Consider the following 20,415-nt stretch of genomic DNA (forward strand, 5'->3'; position numbering starts at 1 on the left):
CTATAAGCAGCAAACAAATCTACAACTTTACAACAACTAAGCAAAGTGACATTCCCTCCAAATAGTTAATTTCTTACTCATTGCTTTCCAAATTTGTTTAAATTAACATACACACATCGACTTATGTGAGTGTATTTACACATACAAACATGCGAACTACCTTTGCTTATCACTCATCACTGGGAGTTCAACTCATTTGCTAGCGCTGATGTCAACTAACTCATTAAGATAATCACCGGCTTTAGTCAACAACAACAAAATAATTTAAATGCTGACTGCTTTACAACAACAACAAACTTAAATATGACAGTGTTGTTGTTGTTCTTGCTATTGCTTTTGTTTATCTTTTAACTACAAATTATTTTGTATCTGTTGGTTTTAAAAGAAAACCCGAAAAATACTTGTTTTACCCACTTTTACTGTGTTGCCTGGCGGTTTAATGAAAGCGTTTCTTCTGTCACGTCTTGATTACAAAGAAATTTACTTGATTTTAGCTGAGCTGCACTGAGTTGGTGAGTAAATTGCTTCTGGGAAATGCGGGTGTAGCCGGATGCAACTATATATATATGTATGTATATGAGTATGGGAACTTGCATATGTGATTATAAATGCGCACACGTATGTGACTAGTGAGAGTAACAAAATATTGTTCTAAAATACTCAAAAACAAAAGACTAAAGTGAAAGCAATAGTCTTTTTTTAAGAAAATCGAGAAATAATATTTTGGTTTGATGGTAGAATTCTAAAATCATATTTAATAAAATACTTGACAAACAATTAAGGAAAGGCTAATTTCGGCTGCAACCGAACATTTTATACTCTCGCAATTTATTGCTATATTTTTATTAAGATAACGAAAATAACCATATATAGTATATTTTCTGAGGTAATTCTTGAACCGATTTCACTCATTTTCACCACCATTCTACATTATATCCAAGGTTATATGCTCACTAAGCTTGGCTAAGATATTTCACATATTGACCGATTTAAAAGTTATTGAGCCTAACGTATTTTTGAAAACCCTATAATTTTGATAAGGTGCATGCATCAGCTTCTTTGTAGAATATGGTCGGAAGAAAGCATGCCTGACGATTGGAATCTTAGTGTGCTCTGCCCAATCCATAAGAAGGGAGACCCCACAATCTGCGCCAACTACCGTGGTATAAGTCTCCTCAATATCGCATATAAGGTTTTGTCGAGCGTATTGTGTGAAAGACTAAAGCCCACCGTCAACGAACTGATTGGACCTTATCAGTGTGGCTTTAGGCCTGGAAAATCTACAATGGACCAGATATTCACCATGCGCCAAATCTTGGAAAAGACCCGAGAGAGAAGAATCGATACCCACCATCTTTTTATCGATTTTAAAGCTGCCTTCGATAGCACGAAAAGGAGCTGCCTTTATGCCGCGATGTCTGAATTTGGTATCCCTGCAAAACTAATACGGCTATTCCGTCAGGATCGGGAAGGACCTCTCCGAGCCGTTCGATACCAAACGAGGCTGACTCACTATCGTGCGACTTCTTCAATCTATTGCTGGAAAAAATAATACGAGCTGCAGAACTAAATAGAGAGGGTACAATCTTCTACAAGAGTGTACAGCTCCTGGCGTATGCCGATGATATTGATATCATCGGAAGCAACAACCGCGCCGTTTGTTCTGCGTTTTCCAGACTAGATAAAGAAGCGAAGCGTATGGGTCTGGTGGTGAATGAGGACAAGACGAAATATCTCCTGTCATCAAACAAACAGTCAGCGCACTCGCGTCTTGGCTCCCACGTCACTGTTGACAGTCATAACTTTGAAGTTGTAGATAATTTCGTTTATCTGGGAACCAGCATTAACAACACCAACAATCTCAGCCTTGAAATCCAACGCAGAATCACTCTTGCCAACAGGTGCTACTTTGGACTGAGTAGGCAATTGAAAAGTAAAGTCCTCTCTCGACGAACCAAAATCAAACTCTATAAGTCGCTCATTATTCCCGTCCTGATGTATGGCGCTGAAGCGTGGACGATGACAACATCCGATGAGACGACTCTTGGGGTTTTCGAGAGAAAGGTTTTGCGCAAGATTTATGGTCCTCTAAACATTGGCAACGGCGAATACCGCAGACGATGGAACAATGAGCTGTACGATTTATACGACGACATTGACATAGTTCAGCGAATAAAAAGACAGCGGCTACGCTGGCTAGGTCATGTTGTACGGATGGAAGAAAACACTCCAGCTCTGAAAGTATTTGATGCAGTACCCGCTGGAGGAAGCCGCGGAAGAGGACGACCTCCACTCCGGTGGAAAGACCAAGTGCAAAGTGACCTGGCTTCACTTGGTGTTTCCAGTTGGCGCCAAAAAGCAAAAAGGAGGAATGAGTGGCGCGCTCTGGTGGATTCGGCTATAATCGCTTAAAGCGGTTCCTGCGCCAAATATATATATATATATATATAATTAGCTATATGAGAGCTAGGGAAAGTTATAACCCGATTTTAACCATTTCTGCCACAGAGACACACTATTAGAAGAAAAAGATTTCCTCTGAATTAAATTAAGATATCTAAGAGATTTACCGATATTTTCGGTGAAAAAATGCCTTAAGGCACTGAGTTCTTCATATTCGATATCCGGGCATTGAAAAATTGTTGTCCGATTTCGACAAGTGATGCCGCAGATCATATACAGTATTTGTGTAAAGTTTTATTCCGCTATCTTCCTTATGTATACATTATAAAGTGAAGGAATGAGACGGAATTCAAAATTGAGTTTTATAGGAAGTAGTCGTGGTTGTGAACCGATTCCATTCATTTTCCACACGTGTCATCAGGGTGTCAAAAAAATATTATTTACCGAATTTCATTGAAATCGGTTGAGTACTTCCTGAGATATGGTTTTTGACCCATAAGTGGGCGATGCCACGTCCATTTTCCATTTTATAAAAAAATCTGAGTGCAGCTTCTTTCTGCTATTTCCACTATAAAATTTAGTGTTTCTGATGTTTTTCGTTAGTGAGTTAACTTACTTTTAGTAATTTTCAACCAAAACTTTGTATGCGATGTGGGCTTGGTTATTATCCGATTTCAACTATTTTCATGGTGTATGGTGGGATACGTAAGGGAACCGGTGTATATAGCGAGATATATACAAAAAAACTATGACACTTTATGTGTTTTCGGTTTTCGCCATTTTGTGAGCGTGGCAGTGGTTCGATTTTGTCCATCTTCGAAAGCAAAGTTAATGAGCTACATCGAATAGTATGGAAACCACTCCGTTTTATACTGACTGAGACAAAGTTTACTATGCGGCTGATGTGTTTACTCAGAGACCTTAAAGAGAGAAAAGCTCACCCTGTGATCGGATAAATTTCGAGTAAATTCCGTCTGTCACGCTAACAACCTCTTTATACGCTCAATCAAGCACATCTACCCTTCTCCCTTTGGTTTGACGCCGTCAAGGCTCGTTTGTTGAATCTTTCATTAGAAGACCTTGATGAAAAATGTATTTTTACAATTTCTACTTCAAATAGAGTTTAGCTGGCCGTTGCAACTACAACAAACTAAAATACCTAGTTAACTAAGCGAGTAGAATTTTTTTTAGATCATATAATAGTCAATAATTCGTAATTAGTCAAATCTGTTGCATGAAAAATTAATATCGAATTTAAAATTTTAAATTTCTAATGATAAATTTTCTGCTCGCAATCTGTTTCTATGATTGATTGATTGATTATACCAGCCATTATACCAGTTGTATGTTCGATTCGTTAGTCTGTTGGGAATCGTAGGCAGCTTTTTATTACATAGTGAAAGTACACAAGTACAAGTTACTCAGCGGATATTACATGCCTTTGCTTAATTTTGTTTTTAATTAGTAGCTCTAAAAAAATATACAAAACTTTTCTAGTTAGAAATGAAATTTAATCAAATTCATAAAAGTATACACTTTAAAATCTCTTGTATTCTCTACTATATCAAACAGCTTCATTCACTTATTTTTTAATTTTCCACATTATTTTCTGTCATTAAATGGAAAATTGTTATCAAACAACCGGTTTTCCGCTTCAATCACATAACTTATAATTAAACTAAATATCTATCAAATCTGAGCAATTCAGAATATTATATGATTAGTATTTATATTTTGTGGTAACTGAACATTTAAATAATCACAATGAAATTAACCCTAGAACCATAATATGCGTAAATTTTACGCATATACAATTTTCAAATTGTATTTGCACAAGTGTGCCATGACGTAACGGTACCCAGCGCCGGCAGTGCTTGTAGCAATTAGTGTTATATATGCAGGAATGAGAAAACCCAGCAAATGTGGTCATTTGAAGATTTGAGAGCAAGTGCAGCACAAGTCTATGCGTAAAATTTACGCATTGTTGGTAAAAAGCGAAAAAATCGAATACGTAAAATTTACGCATTGTTGGTAATAAGTGGAATAATTATTCGTAATAAAAGTATACAACTGTTGTGCAAATTTTATGTAGGCTTGTTTTCACTGACGAAATGGCAGCTGGAAAACCGTGTTTTTCAAAACAAAGATTTGATGATGACGATATAGAGGTTATTCTGCATGATGAAGATTTTAGTGATATCAGTGGAGATGGAGAAGAGGAAAATGAAGATTTCGATAGCGATGATAGTTTGGCCGATATGAGCTATTTTCCTGATCCAATTGATGAAGCAGAGGTAGAAAAAGAACTAGAAGTTGTCTGGTCTGAAAAAAGAAAAACAGCAACAGCATTGGAGGGGAATAAGCAGACAAAAATAAAACGTAAAACTTTAACATTGCCAAATTTGGAACAAGAGTTGGATAACCAACTTGCGGAAATTGGGGAAAATAGTCAAATTTTGGGCAAAAACGGTCACATTTGGAATAATTTTCCAATAAAACGTGAATAAACTGTGTTAATGAAATTTAATATATTCCTTCTCTTTTCTTTAATAAAATGAACTGAATTTTCTTTTAAAATCTTATACTTTATTTTAAAAATAAATTGTTTGATAAGAATTATCAATTTAGACTGCAAAATGGCTCAAAATCGGGTTATATTAGGCGGATTCTCATTTCTGCGTAAAATTTACGCATAGTTGGTCTTAACGTAGTATAGAATGACGTTATGGTTCTAGGGTTAAGAATTCTTCTCAAAAATATTAATTCACAATAAAAGCGCTGTCAGCAACCGCTTCCAATTACTTGAGCGCAGGAAATCCGTTGCGAGCAATAAATGTCACAAAGTCAGTAAATCCTAGCAAGCAGAGTTGGTAGACTGACGAAGAAAGCGTCGGACCTCTAGCTGAGTAGTCGGTTAGTTGCCTGCCTTTTATTGCTCAAATATAATTATTGCATTTATTTACCCATATTATCTGCTCTATATATTTATATTTACTACAATAATAAAACTAAGTATGCCTTTAGCAGCGGAAGAGGCGGTTCATTGGCATCTAAAACGCTGGCTGTAGAGATGCAAGTAAACCGGAGCTTTTTAATTGCTAGAAAACGAGTTTTTTCTTTTAACACTCTTTTAACTTTTCTCAAAGATAATCTAAGAATTGAAATATATATGCATATATATAAATAACTTGAACTTCGTTGGCTTTTATCTTGCGTTAAACATTTGTGGAATTTCGAAAAGTTTGTTCACCCAGTTTTTCAGTTTAGCCCTATTCTTCGTTGAATCATATGTGCGAGCAGATAAGAGAATTTCTATTTATTTTTGTACTCACACTGTGCTAAGCTTGGATTGTCGACAAAGACGGGCGTCGCCTGTGTTGGTGTTGCACTGTCGCTGAGCAGCAGCAGAAATGCGAGCAGCGGCAGCAGTGATGCGGCAACCGCTTTTAACGTTTGCCATGCGTTTGTATTGTTGTTGTAGTTGTTGGGATGCAGGTGTTTGTTGTCTTGTTGTTTCTGCTGTGTTGCATTGCTTGGTGTATTTGTTGCTGTTTTCAACATTTCTGTTGTTGTTGCTGTTGCTGCTTGATGCATTTTGTTTGCATTATTTGCACTATATTTACTTGACATGCTTGAAGTGGAATTCCTGTTTGACGTTCTCGTTGCGGTGGCTGCTGTGGCATGGGTAGTTGCGTCGCAGGCAGGCGGTGGAAATGAGGCCGGTTTTATTTGACGTATTGTGCCCATCTGGAAGAGTGGAGTAGAAGTAGGAAGTGTGTTTAAAATTATTGTTGTATTTTAAGATAAATTGCAGTTTTTAATAAATAAAAAATGTAAAAATTATATAGGATTAATCTTAGTGATGAGTTATTCGTATAATTTTTATAGAAGTGTTCCTGTACCGTTATTTGGATGTGTGGTGCTCTAAAAATTGTCAAAAAAAAAAAAAAATCAAAAATTGCAAAAATATAATTTAAATTTTTTAACCCGTAATTATTTCTTTGGATATTTCTTACGTTTTAATGAAGGGCTGATTAATTTAATTTGAATGATTGTTTTAAATTCTCACTGTATTCTGAATTTAAATAATTAGAATTTTAATAAAAATTAATTTTTTTATAAAAAATATGAGAATTTTTCTGTTTAATTTTTATTTTTATTTTAAAGAATTATTTATTGTTTGAATTGTTGTAATTAATTCACTGTTATTGTTAAAAATATTAAAATATTTTTTTTTAAACTTTTTTTTTTAATTTTTTTTTTTCAAAACATGACAATTTATGTTTTTTATTATCAAACTTTCAAAAAAAAAACTTCCAAATAAAAATAAGAAATCTCTATAAAACCCAAACAAATATAAGACAATCAAAAACGGGAGAAAGTAACAGAAATTGAAAGCAAAATCTCTACATAAAAACCTCCAAGAATGGAACACGCCTTAAAATACACACACGCCAATAGCGCGCCGATGTTTTGTTCCCGTGCGAAAAGCGAAAGTTGCTAATGACATTAAAAAAGCGCACACCACTTCAGCTGAGGGGGAATTAATTTTTTTCCAACAATAAAATGCTAATAAGCACCAAAGTGCTGCGCAAAATGCAAAAAACTTTCATTCTGACCTAATATTGGCACAAAATAAATAAAACAACAAATAAACTTTATATATATAAATGAGAAACAAATGCAAAATATTTGCTCGCCGGCACTGTTTGTAGCTGCTGACTGCCGTCATAGGTCGTGCTCGTGCTACAGCTGGTGTCAGTCGGCAAGCGTTGGCCTCATTATGCCTGTCGCCGTTGACTTAACTGGCACTGTGCTAGTGGGAACGACAAGATCACGATAACAGCAACAACAATAACACTGGCAGCAGCAGCGGTGCCGGTAATCTGTAGTGGCACAAATTGTTTACTTGTCGTAGATGAGGGAAGATAAGATTTGTTTGGTAGTTGTTAGTGGATTCCCAGTGAACCAAATGATGACAAAAGAAACTAGAAGTAGAACTAGGAACTAGAAGAAATTAGAAAGCAGTCTCTAGCTTTCCGAGTTTGTCTCAAAGATGAAGAGACTTTTAATTCGATTTCTATATCCATCTAGCATTAATTGGATAAATATGATACTTCTTTTCATGAATCTGCTATAATCGATTTCTTAACAATTGCTGAAAGGTGTTATATGCGTCATTGACTGTGTTTTAACGTTGCGCGTACGTTAAACTCGAGTTTAAAGTTTTAAGTTTATGAAGAATTCTTGAGAGATCCTATTACAATGTTTAAGAAATCGTGAGTTTAAGTCATACGAACATTTAACTCGAGTTATAAGTTTGGTGTTTATGAATAACTATGAACTGAAATCATTGCAGTGTTTAAGAAAATCAGAATTTAACGTGCTCAAAAGTTAAACTCGAGTTTAATGTCTTGTGTTCATGAATAATTTTCAACTGATCTTATTTCAGTGTTTATGAAGTAGAAACTTAACGCTGGGCAAATGTTAAACTCGAAATCACTTCTTTGAGTTTATGAATAACTCTCAAGTGTTCTCATTACAGTGTTTAAGAAACTGTGAGTTTACGTTGTGCGTAGTTAAACTCGAGTTTAATGCTTTGTGTTTATAAAAAACACTCAAGTGATCTAATTACAATGTTTAAGGAATAGAGAGTTAACGCTGGGCAAATCTTAAACTCGAATTTACGGCTTTGAGTTTATGAATAATTCTAAATGATATCTATGCAGGGTTTAATAAACTCTGATTTTACATTACGCGAACGTTAAACTCGAGTTTTGGGTTTTATGTTTATCAAAATAGCTGATCATTGCAGTGTTTAAGAAAATATGAGTTTCAGTTGCGGAAACGTTAAACTCGAGTTAAAGGTTTTTTGGGTTTATGAAAAAATCTCAAGGAAGTTCATTGCATTGTTTAAGAAACGATCTTCAGTTGCTGTTTTATATTAAATACCAAAATTCCAATAAACTCGAGTTTATGAATAAACTCACTTTTACTGAGCTTGTATTAAGTTTTACACCTTTTATAAGAAGTTAAAATTTTTAGCTAGTAAATATTGAATACCCTCACATTTGGTTTGCTAGTCCCAACCTCTTCAGAATGAATTCATTACTTTCGCTTCGCAAACTATACTTATATATTTATAAATTAACGCCCACCAGCGCCACTGTACGAGCTGACACCGGTGAAATTTCGCTAAAATCTTAAATATTTTTAAGAAATGTTTGTCTTTTTTAGCAAATTCTTGCGAGAGCTTCCCAAAAATCAACGCAAATTGACGCAATCAGGCGTGGAAATATACAAATATTTATAACATTAATGTGTTTAAGACTCTCTGTGTGTATGTATTGTACTCTGACTCGCTGCGAGTAGGTGAAAGTTATTGGCGTTAATGCGAATATCGTCGGCCGGCATGTTTTGTGGCGAAATCACGGAAGCAATGCCGGGCATATTTTTGCATTGTTTTGTTGTAGTTGTTGTTGCTGTTTGCCATAAGACATTCTGTAAATTTTGTTTGCTCATGAAAAAGGAATTTGCAGACATTTAAGTGCTGGTATTTATGGAACGAAAATTAGCAAATAAATGAGGTATGACAAAATGTGTTTGTATGTATATTTGTTTGATGATTTTTTGAAGAGTGAAATTTTCGAAAAAAAATTTAATTGTTTATAAGCATTTTCATGCCATTAGCTACGGCGGATTTAGCAGTAAAAATATTTTTTTTTGAGATTTTTATATACAAACATATATATACGTCCGTATGTTTACTGTAATTGTTGTTGTTGTTTTCTGTACTCATTATAAAACTCTGACGCATCTTTGGAAGTTCACACTTCGAAAATCGAAAATCAAAAGTGTTTTAGCACTCCGACTGCAACACCTTACAACAACTAACACTTGAGTCATCAGCCAATACAGACACCAACACACGTACACTTTTGTGTAACTGTATAAATTATATACCTTTCTTTAGCGTTTCTTGGCTGTCTGCCTAGTCTGGTCAACACACACACACCTTCCTACCTTCACCATTCAAATTGAACGTTTTCTTTTTTCTCTCATTTTAGTTTGTTCAGCTTACAACACTTCTTCTTCTTTTTGTTACTATTGTTGTTGCTTTTTTCGAATACCACATGCAAGTGTGTCATGTGCTTCTACACGCCGCCGCCATTGTTTATGCATTTGGCAAAAATGTGTCACCCTATTTGGTTGTGTAAAAGAAAGTTTTTGTGCTCTTTTGAATATTTTCGTCTGTTATTTATGGCCGGTTTTTAGTGCCGATTAGGTTTTAGCGTGTAGAAGGAAATTCGTTTTTTTTTTTTTTGTTTGTTGAAAATCGACTTATGTTGATTTTATTAATTTTCGAGCGACTTTTTGAAGTCGTTTGTTATATAATTGCATGTTAACTGTTCTTTTAATGTTGTTAGGGTGGTCTTTGGCTTATAGGTTAAGGCAAGCGCTTTTGGGTCAAAACCAATTTGGTGGTTAACTTACCTAAATGACCTCCATGTAAATTGTAATGAAATAGAAGTGTGGAAAATATTTATTAATTTTTTTTTTAATTTTTGCTTTTTTTAAGAATTTCTATTAAATTTATATTTTGTAAGGTATTTATTTGTGACCTGGTCTACGGAAAGGGGGCTTAGGTGTCAAAAAATCAATTTTCAGTTTTTAGTTGATTCGGATGGACGAAGCGAGTTGTTTACATATATGTTGTTACATATATAGTTGTTCACATATATATATATATATAATTATATAATATTGTTAATTTGCATTTCTAGATTTCCATGTTTTTTTAAAATTCAAGCAGAAAAATATTTAATTTTTTTAATAATAAATAAAATATTTTAATATATATTAGTCTATATCAATTTCTATAATAAATTCCCTATTTTTTAGTTTTTTTTCAGAAAATCCAGTGTCATAGTAATGAGAAAAATAAGTGCATTAGTGAAAAAGTGAATGTGTTAAGTGAAAAAAATAATTCGCATACAAATTTGAAAAGTGTATAGTGTAAGAATATCTCGAGTTCCTGGGAAGACGCTGCAGAATATTTAAATTGGTGAGTGCTGCATTCTACTATATATTTACTATTTCAACATATGATAGCAGTATGTATTTTTTTAACATAAAAAATTTAATAATCTTCAAATATCACTTCTATTATGATAAGATATAATACCACAAGCATAGTCGATCAGACCATCCCACAACATTGAAGCTTGGTTATTAGAGTTATTAAGTAACTGAAGGTTTCCATTTGTTATCCACATTTTTAGGGTGTTAATAGGGACTTGAATTTTCTAAAATGCATTCTATAAGAATTCAAAGATTATTTCGATGGTTAAGGCGATTAGTTTTAGAACTCGTTCTTAATGGCCTTTTCGCACAGCTAAATTAATTGATCAATTAAAATTTTAATTGAGAAGTCAGTTTTTGTTCTTCGCACTGCCGGATACTCGATATTCGATCAGCTGTATGTATTATTGTTTGAGCTTTTCATAAGAATTTGGTAAGTTTCAACAGCTGATTGCCATTTTCTCAATAATCACAGCGACAACTACCGTCGAGTAGCATTACTGATTTTTTTAAATACAGATAAAGATATATAATTACAAAGAAGACCTTCTATTTATTAGACATCAAATTTGATATTGAAGTAAACAATGTATTGAAGTAAACAATTGTGGTTAGTGGCACATCAAAAGTTACTCTTAGCAACCAGACAGGGTCTCAATTATGTAACGTCTTCATAATTTTTTTTATTGTTTTTTAAACTTCGTATACTATCAATATTATAAATCTCTTCTTCGTTAAACTGCAGTATTGTGCTCTCCAATATAATTTTATATTTGTATTTATTTTATTTTTATTTATTTATTAAATGAAAAATAATAATACAATTATTATTATACAAAATTTAAGGAGCACTAGTTGCAGAGGCTTTCAGCTCTTGTATTTATTGGTAGAGAGTATTGTAACAACATTGCTACTATTGATTTCTATAAGAGTCTGAGTGCTTTCAAATTGCTCCTTATTCTCGTTGACGAATTCAACTGGAGTATGTCGGCAAAGTGAGCTTATTTAAAGAATCTATTTCCATTTATTTTCCATGGTTGTTTTTCAGAAGGTTTAGTTTCAATCTATAACTTTGTCTGCTGGTTTAAGGCAGTAGTCTGCTTTAGAAGCCGGAAAAATGCGTTTTTTAGCATTTTTTTTTTGAAAGGGAAGGAAATGATTTCGGTAAACGGAATTTTAAGACGATAGTGTGCTATATTTAAGGCTTAAAAGTCAATATTTATTATTAAAAAATATTGAAATTTTTTCAAGTTTGAAGGTTTTTTTCTGGAGCGCCTGGAGTCTGCATTTGTAAATCGGTGCCGGTGATGGAGGTCGTGAACCATGCATCTGAAACAGTCGAACCATTTTTTTTTATATTTATAAGTTTTTTTTTCTTTATGAACTAAAAAAATACCGAAGAAGTTATAAAATTCCAAAATTTTTCGAAGTTTGAAAAAAAAAATCACTTTTTTAAGAAAAAAAAAATTGACTTTAAGTTGCAAAACAAGTAGTTTAAATAATACTTTTGTCCAACTTTTTTAGTTCAAATAAAAGATAATTTAATACTGAAGCTAGATCACTTTGGTTTTTTTTTTCTCGAAAACTCGAAAAAACGCGCTTTAAAGTCTGCCTGAGCCCTGCTCGACGCTCGGCCACTAGAACTGCTCTAGCTTCGAAAATATGTCGAATTGGCCTCTGGAATTTTAGAGACATATTCTTGGATAGTTTTGGAAGCGATTTAAAACAAAACAAAATAATCGATTTTTTGAAGCATGTAAAGCAGACTACTGCCTTAATAGCAGCTTTCAGAAATTTCGGTTCAACACCCTTGATTTACCGTCAATTCGAGATTAAACCTTTTTTTATGTAGTGTTCCTGAAGTGAGCCATATATGTTTACCTTTCATTACACTATACCAAAAAATATTTTGTTTCTCGGTATTGGACCAAACTATTTTTTTTCTCAGATTTTCGAATCAAGCCTCCAAAATCGAAATATATGGATTCGAAGGACTTTTTAAAAAACTGATTTTAATCTACATTTTTCTCCTAATTCAATGGTGTATAAAACTTTTCGGTCAAGCTTATATGGCAGATGCTTTGAAGGGTACAATTTTGATCTTCGAAAATAAAAAAAATTTTTATCGATATGTTATCGATAGTATACAAAAAAACTGATTCAACCATAAAATTTTAAAATTCAATAATAATTCTAAAATATTAGAATATCACTTCCCACTCACCAAACACTAAATATGAGAAATTGTGTGAAAAGAGTACATTTTTTTCTATTTTATATGTGATCTGTGATACAGTTCTAAACACGTTATGTAAATGTTAATCATTCATAATGATATGCATTTTTTGTATCTAAATATATTATAACTATGCAAGAATCCCGCTTCGACCTCAAAGTAACGCTTTAGTCTACATTTTTATTCTTATCTCACACTTTATTATATATAACTTATTGTTATTGCATGCATAGTAATTATGTTAACAGTATTTCCGTTAAAAGCCCACCGCTTTTCCCTCATCTTAACTCCATAAAAACAACAACAAACGGCTTTAGATTTTCATTGATGATTTTCTTCATTCGTTCGATTTGAAAATGTTTCGTAATTAAACCGGCATGTCTTTACGCAGTTTTCTTCAATTCTTTCAAACAAGCTGTGCAGCTGTGACCACTTCTTTCAACACAAACACACACAAGTATAACTAGAACATGTTATTTTTAGTTTTTTTTGTTGTTTTTGTTCAAAAGCACAACAACCGCAATTGTACTGTGGATGTAACTGAATTCGAGATGCTGCGGCTTGTAAGGCAGCAATACAGTGCTGACTGACCGAGTGAAAAAAAAACAATAAAAACGCGAATGTGACAAAGAGCAAAAGAACTTTTGTGCCGTGCATATAGGATTTCTTTTGCCGCAAACTTCTTCCACCAGAAGCAGCAGCAACCATCAAGCAGCCGCGGCGGCCAAACCGTACTTATTACGTTGCACGTGTTTTTTCCACTGTACAGCTGTGTGCACATATGTATTCTCCGGTAGGTGTGTGTGCTGTTATTGTTGTTGTTGTTGTTGCCATTGTGAAAGCCACTTGCGTAATACGGTCATTGACATTGTCAACTGATGCTGCTGTTAGCCATTAATGCTGTGGCCAACGCGATGACTTTTGTGCTACCGCTTTAATGCGAGCTGTTGTTGTTATTGTTGCAATCGCAAACCGCTGCTTCTTCAACTCACTAATCATCTGCTAGCTGTTGTTGTTGTAGCGTTCTTCTTTTTGCTTTTGTAGTTGTTGTTGTCGCGTCTTTTTTCTTCTTATTCTCATTTGTAGAACAATTGCAACGGAAATGAGTCGCCGCTGCCATCGTTTTTTGTTGCCTTTTGTTGTTGTTGTTGTGCTACTCTGCCTTCTGGTCATTTCAGATTTCCATTCAACTGTCGTGCTTACGGTTTCTTGCCATAAACTCACACATACTTGCTGCTTGTTCGCTTCTTTTGCTCTGCCGCATTGTCAACATTCGTCTTTGTTGCAGATCTTCTACTCAATACTCTTTAAAGATGTTTGTAAGAATTCAGCTTGCTTGTCGGCGTTAGCAGTGGCATCCGTTGGCATTTAGTTGGTAGTTGTTGTGATGTTCCTCGTTAGTTTGACTGGTTAGTTTATTTAGTTCTGTCTGCTGGTCTTTAGTGAAAATTGTGGCTGTGTGTAATTTTCATAGCGTTTCGGCAATTAAGGTACACCCATTTTGCTGGGAGATGTATTTATAATAGCTTCTAGTTAATTATAGCGTATTTTTATGAGCTGAGATTTTGAAAAATTCTTTGTTTTGAGTGACGAAATCTAACATATCGCATATCCATAACTACATAATTATTTATCTTTCATTAGAAAATGCTTTAAAATCATAAATCTCAACGTTTTTTTTTTTGGAGTGGAAATGGAAAAGTTCTTAGTGTTGTGCTGATTTATCAAAATAGCTCCAGTCTACTTCAGCAAGAGTAGATGTTTTGTTTCATAGTAAAAATTCTGCTATATTCTTTTTTCTCTTCTTTATAGTAATTTTAAGCTTCTGATTCCTAGGTATTGTTTATGTTGGAACACTGATTCGAGTCTCGAATAAGTTAGCAAAAATAACAAAATATTTTCGCCAATAACTTAAGTTGACTTAAGCTGATTTTGTCAACTAGAATATATAATAGATGGAATCAACAATTTTTTTTTATATATATTTTTAATACGCGATTTTCATATTGCATATCAATTTAAACATATGCAAAGCTTTCTAGCAATTTTTTTTAATTTCTGTATTATATTCTTTGGCAACTCATTTTTTTTAATATTTATCTAAATGTGTTCATTATTTTAGTTATCAGCAGTATGGGATTGGTGGAATTTTTTTAATTTTCTATACAAATAATTTTAATCTAATTTCTAATTTTTTTTTTCATAAATTATCTAATATGTTTTTGATTCATCGAAATAGGTGGCATTTCTATTTATCATAAGAATCCTACTCTTTAATTTTCTATTAATTTCTTTTAAACTTGAAAAAAAAAATTAAAAATGTTGGTAACCCTGTTTAATTAATATTTAAGCTTAAGATTTTATTTTGAAACCATTTTCTTGGAAATAACTTCAATCAAAAACAATTAATATTTTATTTTTATTAATTTTTGATTAACTACTTTTAATAATTTTGCTGAAGGTGGCAACATTGTTTGAACTTCAAAAATTTCGTTGTGATATTTTTTCAACTAATTTTTAGAAAAGCACCTAACGAATACAAATATACAACTCTTATTTTCGATTTTTTAACTATTTTTGTCCAGGTGGCAACTTTGGTAGACAAAGTTTGTATTTAAGATTCTATAACAGTACTTTTTTTGAATTAATATTTTTCAAAAAATCAACTTATTTTATAGTTATTTATTTTTATCCAAAAATTGTGTCTTAGTGGCAACCCCGTTATGTATGTATATATATAAAAACTAATGAGTTCAGTTATGTATACTAAACTATATTTTTAGACTAATTTTCAAAATTGCTTTTATGATCATTCTTAGATAATTTTTATTCCGAATTCAGTGCAACTCCATTAAATTTTGTTTTTTGTTTAAAAAGTCACCTTGATTTTTATTCATTTAATTTATTATTATATAACTTACAACTTTTTATTGAAGTACATGTGGCAACCCTTTCCATAAATTTTAATATTTTCTTTTAACTTTAAAGGGCTATACCAGTGTGACACTTTCAAAAACTCGATTTTTTGCTTATTCGATATTTTATACTTTCAAAAATATCCCGTGAAATCCGCAAGGTCGTAACTGGAATAGTTTTTAAGTTTTTCTCGATACAACATTTCTCAAAATTGCTGACATCATAACTCAACGATACATCGACGATCGTCAAATTTAAATTAAGTCTTGAATATACATATTTTCTATACAATGTACCTACGAACATTTTGATTGTTTGAAAATGGTCAATTTGGCATTAAAAAAATTACCATTTTGTACCTAAAAACCAACTTTATTTTCAGAACTACGTCATTTTGTTAATGTTTGATATTTATCAAAAATCGTAGATCATTGTATAGGAAATATATTTAACTTTAATAACCTTTTTGAATTTTTTTGTTTCAGCAACACATTCGGCCGGAATCATGTCAGCAGTTAGGGAACTTTTCTTTTGGCACTTCCGAACACAGCATATAACACCGTTATATTTCAATATTTTTGTTAAAAAAACAATTTAAAATATAGCTGAATATTTAGCTCATTATGTTCAAAAAACTTCGAAACAATCGATCGAGTACCTTCTTTTAAAAAAATTCACTTTACACATTACATGGGTATAGCCCCTTAACATATTAAAAAATGCTCAGAGTGGTGCAAAAATCCATGCTTAAATATAAAGTCCTGTATTAGTAGAACTGCGTCACTTTCCACTCAAAATATTTTTCAGTTATATATCTATATTTGTATGTATGACATTGAAATTGTGTATTTGAAAATTTATTCGACCCCAGCAGCTTATAAAATATTACCCAAATCTCAGCTGAGTGAAAGTAAAGAGATTTGCGAATATCACAAAAGAATCAAAATCGAGCGCGAATCCAAAATGCCTGTGTGAACAACAAGAAGCAGCGGAGAAAGTAATTACCAGAAATGCTGAATTGAGGCTAAAACACTAAAAATTTAAGTGGCGTTACCAACCATCTTGCATACATAAACATACCAATTTGTGGTTATAAAAATGCAAAAAGCAACAGAAGACGAAACGACAATCGACAGAAGAATTAGTCCATTTATGCGCATCAAATGAGAGATCGAGTTTGTCGCTTAAGTCTTTTGATTCGAACACTTAATCATCGCGTTTCAACGCCAAATTAGTCAAGCACTTTCATCTTAAATTTAAATTTGTTGGTTTATATGTTGATTTTTATTTTGTTCTTGTTGTTGTTTTAGTTGATTTGATAGTAGTTTTTGCTCTTACATATATAATGTTTATATATATAGATATATCTAGTAGTGTCTGCACATTTTGGCATTTGGGTCACGTTCTGGAACGCGACATAGAAAACGAACGAAATTGTAGAAATCGAAGAATTTGCCTTCTATGCTACTGTGTGTGTGAACATATATATTTGTGTCTGTGGTGAAAGACAGCTGTTGCGCCAGAAATTAGCACAAGCCACACAACAACTGATGTTTGCAAATTAACACAAATTCTCTGACAGCTCGGCAGTCGGTGGCTAGCCAGCCAGGCACACTTCTAAGCGTTAGCTTGCGTTTGGCTAAATTACTATGTGTTTTGCTGTTGTTGTAGACGAATGTTGCTTGCCAATCGATATGTTGTTGCATATGTTTCTTCTTGCTGATACTAATTTATATGGGAAAATTTGCATGTTTTAGGGTGCGTGCTGGAGCAGTCGGTGAAGTGATGAATATATATATGGATAACACATACATAACTCATACAAACACTTGTCACTTGAGCTATACAAAAATATATATTTAAACTTGTATATATGTTTAAGCAAGTATTTCTGTACCCACTTAGTTAGCAATTCATGGAAGCGTAAATAAATGAAAACACCGCTATTTGGGTCACTTACTCACCAACACACACAAACACAAGCACATGCATAGAGATCTATTTGCATACATAAACATTTATCGCTTTTCGTTTGTTCAGCGCTGTGTTTGGTGACGTCGCGTCGCAGCTCTCGTGTGTTACACATACGCCATGTTGGCTGCTGTCGCCGTAGAGTGCTGCGTGTGTAAACTTCTCATAGGTGTGTCATCGTCTACGATGGATTTCACGCATCATTATAACTAAATTGGAGTGAATGGCAGTAGGAAAATATGTTTTCTTTTGCCTTTGACTTAAACTAATGGGGTTGTTGGGGATATATGCTTAATGAATTGCAATTAGGAAGACTAAAAGTGGTTCGGAAAAATATTTTTTAAAAGTAAAAAAAAAAAATGTAAAATAGACAGTAGTAATTAGTAGTCGCGAAAGTAGAGTTAGAAGGTAAAAAACAAAAATATTACGAAATGAAAATAAAAGTAAAATACGCAACCTAGTAAAGAAAAGGGAAGTGTTTTAACTTGTAAATAGGACTGAGTTAAACCAAAATTTAGTACCTTTAAAATATAGCTAAGCACATCATTCTTCACTAAAAAGTTTGTAAGCTGAAGTATTTCTACGCATGTACTCTTGGTTTACTTAATGACGCAACTCATACTTAATTTCGTTAAACATATTTCCATATTGGAAACGGATATATTCAAATCAGTATATTCGTTATGTGAAGGCTGGAATAAGACCTGAAATAATGATTTGGAAACTAATCCAAAGCCCCTGAAATTTTTTATATTTAGTATGTAGGGGGCTAGAGGAAGATGTAGATCCATTTCAATAATTTTTTTTCTGAGCTTACATAATTTTTGTTCAAAAATGTCTCATGTATATTTCGTTGTTGCTGATAGATTTAGCCAAAAGCTATGGCAAACATTATATTAACGAAATATGAGGACTGAGGGAAAGATATAAATCGATTTCATCATTTATTGTATAGGCCCACAATATACTAAGAAAAATCTTCTCATAGTTGACCTCGATGACAACTACACTTATGCTTTCCATTTCAATTGTTATAACAACAACAACAACAACAGCAGTAATGTTCTCAGCAGTAATGTTAACAACAACAACAACAACAGCAGTAATGTTGGATAAAAATTGGTGTGAATTCTGTTTGCAGAGATCCGATTGTCGTGGAAGCGGACATATATTTATCGATATATATGGTGTGGGGTCAATTAAAAGCACATATAAGGGTATTACAATTTTTTGACCAGGATTATGAGAGTAAATAGGCTAATTCATTTATTTTGAAAAGAGCATTGCAGGAATACATTGCTTGATGATATATAAATATTATTATAATAAGTCTTCTAATATAGGTCTACAACTTTGCTTCCACCTTTTTTTTTTTGTAAATTTAAGGCTTTCTTTTGTATTAAATCGGTTACAAAAATGTTATTCAAAATATTGGCTGTCGCCAGCTACTACTTTTGACCATCTTTCTGGCAGCATGCGTATTCCGTGCAAATGTTGAGAATTCGGCTAAAAAAGTGACATTTTCAGTTGATTTTTTTATGAATATTTTGTTGGGCTAATGTTGACACAAATATCCAAGATCGATTTAAAACGATTTAATCGATTTAATCGACCAGTGTTTGACCCTATAAACATCTATTGGAAAACGGAGGAAGCAAAGTTGTAGACCAATACTTAGATTCACATTAGCTCGTATATGAAATACATAACATCAAGAATTTATTTAAATAATTTAATTTTTAACTTAATTCTACTCTAAGCAACCATGAAAAATTTATCTTTTTGAGCTCCTCCAAAAAAATTAAGAAAAAATTTTACTGCAATAAAAATTATGTAACAGAAACTGTTAAATTTAATTCAACAGCAGCAACAATAATCATAAAAGAAATCGATGCCAATTTTTAGTATTTCTAAAAAATAAAAATACAAAAAAAGTTATTCAAAGAAATTTTTTCATGAAAATTTTCTATTCTTGAATTCTTGCTTACTCTCTTTTATATTATAAATAGCATGCTACATTTTGCCATTTCTTTCGTATTATTTCAACCTAATAATTTTTCTGGTTTCCATATGCGTTGTTGTTATTGTTGTTGCGCACTTTCCTGCTGGGCTGGCCAATGAAATTTGAAATTTCAATAAACAAGAACAACGCGCAAACGCAAAAAGCGAAAGTTACATTTATGATGAATGAATAACCAGAGCTGTTATATTTCTTTAAGACATACATAAAAACACATTTCTACAAATATACCGCAATACGAGTGTGTGTGTAAGCATATTCATAAAACAAATTGTTAATTTATGTTCACATGCCGACTATAACAGAGCGGCCATTATGACCTGCACTTTTCTATTTCTTGTTTTCTTGTTGTTTTTTTTTTTGCTTTTGTATTTAAAAAAATATATAACTTTTATTTTTTTCTTCAAATTTTTTTCGTTCATATTTTTATGTGACGTTGATTTTTTGCTTTACTTTTCACTTTCTTCTGAGTGGCCATCATCATCTGTGGCTGTTGTTGCTGTGGCTATGGTGTGTGTGTTGGCGTTGACGTTGGAAAGTGAAAACTTTAACAAAACGCTGCAACAACAAACAGTAACAACAACAAGTGTGCGTAAACAATCATTATAAATGCAAAAGCATACAAAACGTTGTGGGTATTACGTTGAAGAAAGGCAACAAAAAAAGCATACAAAAAAATAAAAAATGAATTTCTGCTTGCGCTGAAAGTCCGCGTACAAATGACTAATAGAGCAAATAAAGCACTTATTAATTTGTAATTTTGTAATTTGAAATGGAGTAAAGTCGT

At 32.8% G+C, this 20,415-nt stretch overlaps 2 protein-coding genes and 1 long non-coding RNA gene across 7 annotated transcripts in view; 2 read left to right on the forward strand and 1 right to left on the reverse strand.

The window, feature by feature from the left end:
- The window catches only part of LOC114804311 (uncharacterized), a 152,612-nt gene extending 141,380 nt beyond the window's left edge, over nucleotides 1-11,232 (forward strand). For both annotated transcript variants that reach the window (XR_003752529.2, XR_008471925.1), the window contains one exon: nucleotides 10,317-11,232. This is a non-coding gene — a long non-coding RNA (uncharacterized LOC114804311). The remainder of the gene's footprint in view (nucleotides 1-10,316) is intronic.
- The window catches only part of LOC105214949 (serine proteinase stubble), a 49,152-nt gene that overhangs the window by 20,657 nt on the left and 8,080 nt on the right, over nucleotides 1-20,415 (reverse strand). For all 4 annotated transcript variants that reach the window (XM_054234366.1, XM_054234368.1, XM_054234367.1 and 1 more), the window contains one exon: nucleotides 5,736-6,150. In XM_054234366.1, coding sequence (XP_054090341.1) covers nucleotides 5,736-6,150 — 415 coding nt within the window. The remainder of the gene's footprint in view (nucleotides 1-5,735; nucleotides 6,151-20,415) is intronic.
- On the forward strand, nucleotides 4,236-5,145 carry LOC128922746 (uncharacterized). Its single transcript, XM_054234379.1, has 2 exons — nucleotides 4,236-4,434; nucleotides 4,496-5,145. Exons 1-2 carry the CDS (start codon nucleotides 4,367-4,369, stop codon nucleotides 4,908-4,910), a joined length of 483 nt encoding a protein of 160 aa, XP_054090354.1. The 5' UTR covers nucleotides 4,236-4,366; the 3' UTR covers nucleotides 4,911-5,145.

Source organism: Zeugodacus cucurbitae, chromosome 6 (genome assembly GCF_028554725.1).
Source record: "Zeugodacus cucurbitae isolate PBARC_wt_2022May chromosome 6, idZeuCucr1.2, whole genome shotgun sequence".
NCBI lineage: Eukaryota > Metazoa > Arthropoda > Insecta > Diptera > Tephritidae > Zeugodacus > Zeugodacus cucurbitae.

Coding starts and splice junctions, on each gene's coding strand:
- LOC128922746 (XM_054234379.1), top strand. CDS start 4,367: ATGCGTAAAATTTACGCATTGTTGGTAAAAAGCGAAAAAATCGAATAC. Junction 4,435..4,495: donor GTAAAATTTACGCATTGTTG/GTAATAAGTGGA, acceptor AATTTTATGTAG/GCTTGTTTTCACTGACGAAA.